Here is a 12,717-nt window from a genome sequence, read left to right as displayed (position 1 = left end):
GTAAATGTAGCTTCTTGGACAGGAGATTTAAACATATCTGATTTTTTTTTCTAAATTATGCCAACTTTTAAAGTAAGTTATCTTTTGCTTACCCCTAGTTTTGAAGTTCTTGAAGTATGTGACCACAGATGTGGTTACATGTCTTGCTACCAAGTTAATTTCATTTGGACCCAGTTCATGATCAGCAAAAACAATGACTTCAAATTCCTTCAGAGTCTTTATCTTTGGGTACCTCCTATTTTCCCATTTTTGCAATAAAGAAAAATCTCCCTTGCTGGCTTCAAGATTTTTTTCTTCATCTTCAGGTATACAGCTGATTCTTTTATTCCACATTCTAAGCAAACTTATCTCCTCATTCTTTTGTTCTTCAGGGTTTTGCTTTGATATGAAAAATGGTTTCATTGTTTCTATGCTTTCATTAATGTGTGTTTGACTTGGAAAACCATAACTTGACAACACAGTATTGACAATATTTTCTGCAGCTAAACATATTTTGAGTGGAGAAACAGTTGTATGAGTTTGGTTTGGCTCAACAACTGGTTTTGGGATCTCATAATGAAGCACTCTTGGATTTTCACCTTTTCCCATTTCTATGAATGACATGACTTGCTTTAAGGCTGCTTCTGTAGATTCATTTGCTTTCTTAAACAGTTTTTGTAAGACACTGCCTTCAGGAAGGGAGCTATTTCCTTTCATGGTTTGATCAAAATGACCAGAATCAGATTCCCTTAGGCTGTAGTCTTGTACTTTGTTTATAGAACATAATGATATATTTTCTGAATCAGGCCTTTCCATTGGCTCTGTGCTTTTAATTGTGTTTTCTACAGAGGCTGTGGCATATGGGGATACATTTGATGAAGCTCTGTACTTATTTTTCATATCCTCCTCAGAATAAAACACCAAACCAGGTACACTTATTTGTGGACGATTATTCCCAAGACTAACTTCCTTTAACTTTGACATGTGCATTTTCATATTAGTTGCTATTTCAACCTGATTAACGATGTACGTGTTTTCAACTCCTTGGAACAAACTTTCCATTGGAAGGTTTTTGATCAGAGACTCATTGAAATAAGTACACTGGTCTATCAGTGTGCCAATGATCTCACTTGCTACAATGTTCTCATTCGATACGCTAATTGAAGATGTTTCTACTTGGCTTATTTCTTTATCTAGCTTGTTCTTAATTATACCAAGCATGTCACTGATGATATTAACAGCATATGTAAATAATTCTGAATGGAATGAATGGACCTGTAGAAGAGTATTTTGTGCATTTTCCTTGGAAATAATAGTACGTGACTTGGATTCATCAGAAAACTTTTTCAGTGGTTGTAATTTTGGCAACATCTTTTTGCTTAATAGTCTCTGTTGAACAGGAAAAAGATTTTCTATAGGCATTTTCACTATTTCAGAAAACTCATATTTAGAGATATGTTTAAACTGCAAGTCTACAAATGACTCTAACATGTTTAAAACCCTTTCTATAATTTCTCGAACAATTTGCTTGCTGGAGCTCAAAGAAATTTGGTCTTTTGTCTTCATGTTATAGATTGGCACACTACTGAGGATGTCCTTGATTGGAAAACCATATTTACTTTTAGTAGTAATATGTTCTTTCCTACTTGCTAGAGTTTCTTTACTGTCTGGAGTGGACATCTGAGACAGAAAGCACAGCTGTAATTTTTCAAATAGCATTTCAACAATTTCTGTTCCAAACATATTAATTTGTGCTTTGGTATCTTCAGCTCTAGAAGTTCCTTTAACACGACTATGGAACCTGCTTTCACGATCCTTAAGATGTGGCAAATTTAAAAGTGAAAGAGAATATTCTAATTGTTTTGCTTTTATTGAAATTTCAGTCAAAACATTTTCAGCTATCATCAGTAGCTTACATTTTTCACTTTCCATGTCATTTGATTCTGTTTGCCATTTGTCAAACATTTTTTTAAATATACTGTCTTTAGGAAAAATCTGTTCTAGCTGTGAAGAAACATTTTCCAAATAAAAACATGCTTGTGTTTTGGCAAGAGAACCTGTACCTGTATTCCCCTGTGAAAGTTTGAGATCATCCAAATATGAGAATTTGATTGGATTAACCAAATTGTGCTTGTTTGTAGCATATAATCCTTGCAAAACTGTAGCAACTATATTATTTGCTATCTTGACTTGATTGGATGGTAAATCTTTCGCATTTACCATTTCTCTAGTTTGCTTCACCTTTTCAAATTCTTTCACAATTGTTTCCAGGATATTGATGATTATATCCTTGGCACACAAATTCATTTCTGAAATGGGAAATTTCATTTCCAGTAAGCTTTTGGCATCTCCTGTTGACAGGATTTGTGGCAGCCCAATGGCAGTCTTAGACCGCCTGTCTTTAAGAGTCTTCTCTCCAGTACCTAACTTGGTCTTGCTTTTGGCCTTAGCACCACTAGGTCCGAGGTGTAGTTTTGTTCTAAATTTAGGCAAAGGAGTAACTTTTGATCTTGCTTTTAAACTTGTTTTTAAACCTGGCTGAGGGCTTCCCTTAGGGCTCACTTTAAAACTGTGTAGCCTTAGAGGTTGTAACTCATCAGAACCACCTTCAGGGGATGAGGTCTCTTCTAGATAAACTGAGGCAAAATTTGTGATCTTATTGAGCGCTATTTGGACTAAATCCTCCCCTACTTGCAGTGGTGAATATTGCATGAAACTATTTTCCAAAAGAGAGGCATTTTGCTTGCCTGCATAAGGATAAACGTGTGGCATCACAAATCTAGGGGATTCACCTCCTTTTCCTTCTTGATTAGTTTCTCTGGCACACGATGGTTTCTTGGGTAAAGTATCATTGTTGTCAGATGCTTCTTTTTTATTACTTTTCCATAATGATGTCACAACTACAGAGTACATTTTCTCCAAAACCCTTTCAACTATGTCATTTGCTACACTGTTAATATGTGACTGTGTCACATCTGATGTTTTGATTTTAGAATTAGATATAAAGGAAGGGATTTCATTAAATGAAGGCAAATGGCCTCTGATTTCCATTATTCTTTGATATAATTTATTTAAAACTTCTTCTACTGCACCAAGCAATGCAGTTTTTTCTTTTTGTTTTGATTCTCCATTTCTCATAAATATTTCTTCCAAAACAATCCTCTGGCTTTCCTTTTTTGCTGCCATTTGATTTTGTTCTAATGGATTCTTTGAAAACAGAGATAGTTTGATATTTTCTTCCTGCTCTGTTTGTCCCAGCAATATTTCATTTGATACAGTTAGTTGTGCAAATAAGTTAGGATTGTCTTTTGAGTAAAAACTGATTTTCTTTACAGGTATTTTATTATATAAAATCTTTAAGATACTGTTAACAATTTCACTCACAATGATGTTTTCTTGGAATAAAATATTGTTTGGATATGGACACACCTTTTGGATTTCTAGGTCCAAGTCATTTTTAATAAGCTTCAAAATGACACTGGCAATGATGTCAGCATATTCCTTAAGACTAGTTTGTGGTAGATGAATTGTGGGTCCAAATTCTTCTCTGTAACTGGAAAAAGTGGAATCTGCGAACTCTTGGCTGGGAATATTTTCAGTTGATACTTTCAGGACATCCACATTTGATTCCATTTGGCTTGATTCATGAAAGATGCTGTCATCTTGTTTATGATTTTCCAGTTCTGGGCTAACAAATGACTTTTCTTTAGGCTGGAAATCTAGAGCGATTAATGAATCTATTCTTTCTGTGGCAAAAGATTCTAATCGGTTAAAAATACTGTTAGTAATGAAGTTAGCATTTTCCTCAAATGGATCAGGAACAGGTTTCTTGGTGTCTTCTTTCTCTTCTACAGTTATTGGACTATCATCAGCATAAACTGATTTCAGATTTGAAGATGAAAAACACTCTGTTCTTCTTTCACTTTTTGACCCCATAAAAGGAGGCTGTTGACACTCTGTTTGTGGCAACATATCACAAAAGGTAATGGGCAATTGTGCTGAAGTAGGATCTTCTGCATTTATGCCAAGCATAACAGCAGAACTGAGATTATGAAGAACAATATCCACTAAATCACTGGATATCAAAATGACATCTGATTTAGGAACCAAAGGTTTTGGAATAATCTTATGTGCACCCTCAGTGTACATTTCAGAATTTGCTCTAGAATGTTTGCTAGCTATGTTGCATTTTAGAGTGGGTGTGGCAAATGGAAGATTATTTTGATACAGTATTTTTTCATAAATATCACATAAAATATCTTCAATGGTATCTTGTATTTGAAACTGAAGTACTTTTCGGTATTCATTCTTATTAAACATCTTTTCAATAATACCTTCTTGCCGATCTGAATTAATCGCTTTGTCAGAATTGTTTTTGTCATATTTGCCTTTAGATGATACAATATCTAACACTGTGTTAACAATTTGGCTTGCAATACCTTCAGGAACCACAATGTTATGAGTTAGGAAAGGACTTTCCCTTTCTTTGTCTAACTCGTGTTTGATTCTTTGTAAAATTTTTCTGGCCACTTCTGTTGCATACGTATTTAATTTATTTAAAGAGAGTTGAGATGAGCTGGACTTTTCTGATGCAATATGATCCACTGAGCAGCTAGAAAGTTGATCATCAGAATACAAATCATTGGCTAAAGTCCCTGGGACTGTGAAATTGATTTGGTGACAAAAAAGGGATTTTACTTTGTAGGTAGCAAAAGTTTCTAGATTTGTTAATATTGCCTGTACAATATCTTCAATTACATTTACTTTGACCTGTTGATTAACATTGAATCTGGACTGAACAGTAGTACATGGATTCTTGTCCAGCACAGTAACAGAGGACTTTTCTCCATAAGTGTGTTCATGAAAAGAAACATTTGCTGAAAAGGTGATGGTTTTATACCTGTTTTTACTTGCATTACCCTCTGTCATGGCAGCTAAATAAAGTTTATGAAATACAGTTCTAATAACATCATTTGCCACTGTGGTTACATCTGCTTCAGACACCAAAGGACCCATCATTTTATCTATAAATTGAATAGATGTTTGAGCAATTGGATCATCAGCGTTGTGAGGGATGCCACTTAAATGAGAGTGAGAGAGAGAAAGCACATTTAATTGATTGACCAAAGCACCTTGGAAAATTTCATTCAAAATATTTCTTATAATAGGAACAATTGGAGATTTCTGTGGTTCTTTGAGTTTCACTTCAATTTTGTTTAAGGTTCTTTCTAGAACCCATTGTTTAAGAGAATCTGATTTAGTTTCTTCTCTTAGCGATGTTCTCTCTCCAGTGAATTCTTTCTCTGTATGTGCAGCATCTTCTAGAAATGAATCTGATTCAGCTCCTCCAGGAAGAAAATTTCCATAGGTTGGCCTGTATCGATAAGCTTCAATACCTCTCTCTTCAGATTCAGTTTCATTAAACATATCTAAGGATACTGCATCTAAAATTAAATTGACTATATTCTTAAGCACTCGTTTCTCAGATGATGGGGTTTTTATATTTGTACACAAATCTAATGAGTTCATATTTAATTCTGTTTGAATAGCTTTCAAAATAGTATTTGCTACCTTCTTTGCATGCATGTATAAAGTAGACTGTAATAGTTCTTCATGTGTGTCTGTAAAAACACTGGAACTTTCACATTTTACATCCATCTTATTGCTTTTTTTATTTCCATCAGTAATAGAATCCAGAGTTTCTAAATTTCCATTGGCAAATCCTTCCAATTTAGCAAAAACTACATTAAGAATATCTGAAGCTACAGATTTCAGTTTATCTAAATGTATTTCTTTTGTGTTCCCTGTGTTTGCAGACACAGGAGCAGAAATTATTGCCTTGCTTTTACTTGCCGCTTTATTACCATCCTGAACCATCATCCTGGAAACTATGCTGGAGATTATGTCAGTGCATTTGGCCATTTCCTCAATAATCGAAGCAAATGATAGGTTGTCAATATCAAGAGGCTCCGAGACATCTTTATTTCCAGAACTTGCAAAACTGGTATCCATGTCAATACTACATAATTTTGCAAGTATATATTCCAAAATTGTTTTGGAAACGAGCTGAATATTAGAATGTAATTCAGTAGCTCTTTGCTTAGTCTCATTCATCTTCTCTCTGTTTAGCTTACTACAAGATGGATTACAGTCAGAATGAGCTCCTATGAGCTTACATAACATTTCATACAGTGTTTCTCCAATACTATCTAGTGCTTGCAATCTGATATTCTCTTTGAGATCTTTTCCTTTAAAGACACTATGGAGAGCACATGGAGTAGACAAATCGTCATGAAAAGATTTTTTATCCTGCCTACTTGGCAAAGTGTTTTGTTTTTCAATATTGTCAGATCGATAAGTTGTAGGCCTTGATTTATCTGAAGGGAGTAAAATACTGCTTTGATCTGAATGTCCACTTGACAACATTTCACAAATATAAGTTAATAATGGAGATGTCATGATGTCATCATTGAGACTTGAGACAAGTGATTCCAATTTATCAGTGTCAGCAAAAAATCCTTTACCTTTGAGGGATTTAGTGTGGTCTTCTCCCCAAAAGTTTAGGTCTTTCTTATTGAGTTCCAATTCATTCTGGATAGCACTCAAAACAATGTTTACTACTTTTGTTGTATAAGCACTAAGTTGAGATTGTAGCGAAGATTGCTCTGCAGGTGAAGGTTTGAAGCCAATTTGCAATTTTGGATAAATGAGTAATTTCAGCCTTTTAAAAACCGTATTAATGATCTTATCAGTAATGTCATCTATAGGTTTAGGTTTACTTTCTTCAGATTTTAGCAGGGAAGGTTTTGCAGGGTCTAAGTTGAGTGAAGATAAATATTTCACTTTCCTTTCACTGTCAAACCATATTTTTAATGGCTCTTTAATTGATGCTTCTTTGACCATGTGGGGAGTATCAGAACTATCGAGAGAAGTTTGATAAACTGATGAAGTGGAACTTTTGCTGGTATTGGGAATGCAGCTTGATGACTTATGAAGTATATTTAACACGGCATCCATTATTTCTTGAGCCACTGTATTAATTTCTGAGACAGAGAACATCTGGTCCATCCATTCTTGAGGTGACAGTCCTTGAGGTTTTTCTGAAACAAGAACTGAAGCTTCTTTGCCAGTTTTATGACCTAAATGACCAGGAGGAACAGAAGTTAGGTCCTTGAGCATTTCTATTAAAATACTTTTAACTATGTTTTCTGAAGCCTTTTGTATTTTATGCTTTTGGTCTTGGCTGAAAATTAAAATGTCTTTATCCAAACAGGGGTTTTTCTTTAAAATTTCTTTATTATCTAAAGATGGTAACTCAGTCTTTAATTCCTTATCACAAAATGCAACTTTGCTTCTTTGAGAAGGAGGCTTTATAGGTGGTTTGCTACTTCTTCCGGATTCAAAACAAGTGTTTCCTTTTGTAAACCAATGCTCAGGATTCTGTTCTTGTGATTTTACCTTTTCATCTTTAAAAGATGAATCAAGTACATTTTTCACAATTTTATCTATTTCTTCATTATCATCTTCAGAATAAAGGACCATACCAGGAACATTAATAGGTGAAAATGGTTTTCTAGACCTTGGACCACTAGATAATTTAGTACCAGTTAGTCTGTACTTTTCTTCAGTATCAGAAAGATTTCTCGGTTTAGAGTGTCTACATTTTTTAACATCTGCTTTTACTGGCTCTTGATGTAGCTGAGTGAAGATATCATCAAGTAGCTGAAGGAATGCTACTGTTTCTTCAGATGCAATAAGTCTCTCATTATTAAGTTCAGTTTGTACATATCCTAGTATAGTGCTGATTGCTTCCTCTATATAACCAACCAAAGTAGACTGGGAAAAAATATTTGATATTAGTTTTTGTATTTCTTCTTTAACAGCTAAATTAGTTTCATCGGGTTCAAGATTACATTTCTTTTTGTCAGCTTCTTTAAGGAATGTATATGTTGGGTCTGTCATATGGTGCTGATAGGAATGTTTAGTTGCCTCTTCGAGATGAGGAAGTTCATCTTGCTTACAAGATGCAAGAGTCATCAGCTTTTGTAAAATGGCATGCACCATATCCTCTGCAATATCACACATGGGTCCCATAGTATAAGGAATTGAAGCTTTTAAAGTTTTTCCAGTTGATGGAGTGAGATATTCTCCCTTGGGTGTTAAACTTGGTTTTGTATCGACTAACAAATCTTCTTGTGAAAACATTTCAACACATTTTTTTTCAACTGCAGAATGTAGCTTCTCAAGCATATTTTCCACTATCTCTGAAGCTACTGAGGAGATATCGACATTGGAGAGCAAGTCTCTTTTTTCAGGCTCATTTTGGTCAAGAAAAACTTCAGCAGTGACAGAAGAGATAGAGGGAATGGCCTGTGTTAAATCAGACATTATTTCTTGAAAAATTCTTTCTAAAATCAATTCAGTTTCCCCTTTTAAGTGACATTTAAAGTTAACAAAAATCTTCTTTAAATTCTTCATTTCACTCCTGGCTTTTTCTTTTTGATTAGAAAACTGTGGACTCTCTAAGCTTTCTGTTTCGGTGGTAGCATCCTTAGATTTTTTTGTGCTTGTTTCAAGCGATGCTAAAAGGTGACTATCAGATTTACAACTTCTGAGCTTAGGGTATGCATATATCATGTCGGTTTTATCATATTTGAGTTTAGATGTTATAATTTGTTCTTTCTTGTGATGCGGTTTTTCAACTGCTCTTTCCACATGGGCGGAAGGTGGTTTTAAATGTGTGGGTGGTTGCCTTACTGATATGTCAACTGCAAATGCACATGGCTCTCCCTGAAATGTTTTAGTTGTTGCAGATGTGTAACTTCCATATGTAAACTCTTCACTGCATGTGCTACAGAAACTTGAACTATCCGAAGAGAGGACAGAGTCATCAGACACCGGGTGTGCATTATTTTGTAACCTTTCTTCATACTTTGTGATGGCTGGGTATAATATACTGGTTACCGTAGCCACAACCCAGGTCATTATATTCTGAATTATATTATTCAGTTCTTCAGAAGTTACCTGGAAAGGAAGCAAGCAGGAACAAAAAGAAAATCATGTAACAACTTATTCTATTCTGGGACAGAAGGTAACATTTATTTTTTCAAATCAAACAATGCATAGCTGGATACCATCTGTTTAGAATTTCAGATTAATTTCAAGTCGGTTTATTCTGTAATACAGTAAAGTATTTTTATAGAAGTTGCCATTGATTCACATTCCTTTAGAAGTTTTTTTTCCCACCCCCCCCAACATTTATTGCTAAGATATAAGACTTTTTGATAAAAAAGAAAAAACATCATCAAATTGATGTCTAGAATCATAATGTATTTTGGCAAGAAGAAACAGTGTCTATGACCCAGTAAAATTATTTTAAAAATACAGTAGATTATTTCTAACAAAGCACTTCTCAAAATAGATACGGTTAAAACATTTGGGTACTTTGAGAGGCATCTGTCTAGCTAAAATGTAAGCATGGAAAATAAGCCATTTCTCCTCCCTATTCCCAGATGCAGTGATGAGCCTGTGATCTATATGTATGGGAATGACTATAGCTAATTGACAACAGTTAAAAATTATTTGAGAGGCAACAAAAAAGTTAATGCTTTGTGGAGATTGAATGGCTATGTATCCTTAGAGCATTGGGGTAAGCTGTCTTAGATAGGAAGGCTGAGAAAAGATAGTGCAGTGTAGGAACCAATTGGCTAGATGGAAAGTAAGGACCAAGCTAGAACTGTATCTTAAAGAGTCAGGAGGGCAGAGCAAGAGTATTGAAGCTAGAAAATTCCTTAATTGGAGCTGAAAATGAAAACCGAGGGACCAAATTTCCTTAGTGGTCAATAGTATTGTCACAGATTAAACTGGACCAAGAGTAAACACCGAATGCGTCTGTAGAATTCTACATACCTCTGCTTACTTACTGAAAATCTATTTTGGGCTTACAAAAATTCTGTTGCCTACAATAAACTAAGTAGTCTGTTTTAAAATTGTTATTACTCTTCAGACATAAAGGCTGTAAACAGTAATTGACAGCAAAGCCTATAAGATTGGTTTGTAGGTACCAGGGTAAACAATAGGATTCTTGTAATGGGGCTGTTCATATCTTGAATATTGTTTTAAGTTAGCATGGCATTATTCATGTTTCAGGCCAATGTTCAAAAAATATTAATACCTATGTAGTATACTCTCTTCTGACACATTTGAGAGTATTTGGGGGAAGCCCAGGGAAAGCCAATTTATTCTGCTTTAATCACCAAATCTCTTAAAGATATTTTTTTACTTACTGTATAGACAATTATACAACATATTTTGGATGACAACATATATTGTATAATACTTATATAATCACATCTTAAATCAAAAAAATTAAGAATAAAACCTCAATTCTAACATAGTTTTTGTTCTAATCTGATACTACACATATAAACTACAACATTCAATGTATATTATTTTTCTTATAATCAGAGATAATGAACAACAGACAATTATTCTTAGGCTAGGTGCGAGAAAATGTTTCCAACCTTGATATGTGAAAAAGAGATAGTTCTAAAGTTTTCTGTGTAGTGAAATATGGTATATAGAACCTACTTTTCAGTTGCTTTCCATTATAATATTAAACTGAGAAATATTCCCTTGCATCAAAGCTTTTATATTTGTGACAGTCTATAAGTTGAGCAGGTGTCCTTGTAAAAATGTATGTCAGAATATGTGCTAGTCTGACTAGATCCAGAGTTGGGACTTACAAATATAACCTCTTATCTGTCTGTTCCAAGTCTCAGCTCATAGGTGACCAGCTACCTTTTTATGTGACTTTCTTGGGTGACCAGGTCCCTCACTATGAAAATGGCTAGACCCAGGCATCCTAGCTCACCAGCCAAGTCTGCAACACCATGTCACTTAATGACTTCCTAGGATAGGATGGGTTTGTGGTATTTTATGCTTTTCTTATAATGGCTAGGTCCCTTAATTCCCCACTCTACCTTCTATTCCCATGAAGACTCCTTCCTGAATGGCCAACAATATCTTTTGATAAGAACTTTATACCCCTGCAAAATCTAAGAAATAACTAAAAGTAAAAGTTAAAGAAGAAAAGAGCAAAGAGTGACTAATATCAATAGATGACTACTCATTATTTGACACACAGATTTTTTCTATTATGACACATTAGAAAGTATCATTAATATGTTGCTTTATCAATGGATTTTAGATACATACTTTTTCTTGCAAGCAATTTTGTAGAAGATTTTGTTGTCTGTAAAGTCAGGAAAAGTTGATATATAGTTATTATATAGAGTCAAGATATTCATTATTACTTAGGGTCAAGAATTTAATTTTCCAAAATTTATAATCATTAAATCAGTTTCTTCTTTTTATATCTGAGAATTTTTCTACGGAAATTCAAAAGGACGAATAAACTTCATTTTGGTTCAACTCCTCCACCCACCCATTCTTTACTGACTCACATGCTTTATTACTCAGAGGAGTAGAATTGTAGCTATTGCAAAAAAAACATATCTATTTGATAATTCTATTTCTGACCAACCTTATCCATGCTTGCTTTGTGGGGCCCTGAGGAAGGCGTAGAATTGGAGGGAGAGGGTGGGCTAGTCCTTTCTGTCTTCTGAAAGACATGAGGTAGCAAGGCATCTGACCAGAGCTTTCTGATAATCCTTTACTTAACTCAAATCCCACAGTCCCACCCACAGTCTCATCATATAGTAGGAAAGGAATATGGATGGTTATTCAACTATAGTTAAAATCAGCTTTCTAGCCATTTTCAATACTAATTGACGTGTAGTCCTTTTCTATGTATGACAAAAATCTCTCATGTGTTCTAATTAGAAGTATTTGTCATCACAAACTAATGATATAAAAAACATAGTTTTCTGAATTGTAACAAATAAAAGAACAACTCATTAATGAAAAATTATAGAATAACAAAACAGTTAATAAGATCCAAGACTGTATTTCTGATTTATTTTTATATATTTCAAATGTAAAGTATTTATTTTCATGCATTTCAACATGGGCCCTTTACTTATCTTCTTCCCACTTAAAAGAAAATTCACACTCCTTTTTCATGTTTTCTAGGACTGTACTTTACATTATAAAATTTGATTTTCCCAAAGCCTAAAATTCAATTATGAGAAACATTAAGGCTAAAAATTACATCCTAAATTTTGGTAGAAAAAGAAAACCTCACTGATTTCAGCTCAGAAGTTGGGCTTGATAGCAACAGTCCATACTTAGGCGAGTGTTTTTCCAGCATGGAAGCTTATGTCAGTTATGTGTTCACTATCTTTGGCTTCGCTTATTTTTTTAGAATCTGGTTTCTTAGGTTAACCTACTTTTAGATAGCCTGTAACCTAACTCTCCCATATTCATTTTTCTGTTCTCTTTACATTATAGTATAGGCATCAAATGGAACTCAAGAAGTCCAATGTTTTGATGGATACTTTTCTCCAATAGGCTCTTTTCCCCCAAGACATGCATATAGATCCAAACAAAGAGCAAAGACTTAAGAATAAAATTAACCAAATAACTGAGAAAGCTTCGGTGAAGACCACTGAAAAATAATCATAATAACCAGATTTAAAAAAATCAGTAAAACCAGTAGAGTAAGAAACTCCTCCATAAAAGTAATGGGTAAACTGGAAAAAAATAGTTATTTTCCTCATAATTTTATAAGAAATGTTTTTCTTAGAAAATTTTTTCATAGTTTTCAAATCCCTGAAA

At 34.2% G+C, this 12,717-nt stretch overlaps 1 protein-coding gene across 1 annotated transcript in view; it reads right to left on the bottom strand.

Moving 5' to 3' along the window:
• Positions 1-12,717, bottom strand: part of FSIP2 (fibrous sheath interacting protein 2) — an 88,334-nt gene that overhangs the window by 32,705 nt on the left and 42,912 nt on the right. The window contains exons 15-17 of the mRNA XM_006921460.1: positions 11,197-11,233; positions 2,617-9,003; positions 93-2,571 (exon numbers count right to left, since the gene is read on the bottom strand). Of these exons, the coding sequence (XP_006921522.1) occupies positions 93-2,571; positions 2,617-9,003; positions 11,197-11,233 (8,903 nt within the window). The remainder of the gene's footprint in view (positions 1-92; positions 2,572-2,616; positions 9,004-11,196; positions 11,234-12,717) is intronic.

This window comes from Pteropus alecto, unplaced genomic scaffold, assembly GCF_000325575.1.
Source record: "Pteropus alecto unplaced genomic scaffold, ASM32557v1 scaffold3, whole genome shotgun sequence".
NCBI lineage: Eukaryota > Metazoa > Chordata > Mammalia > Chiroptera > Pteropodidae > Pteropus > Pteropus alecto.
This window is presented reverse-complemented; position numbering and strand designations above follow the sequence as displayed.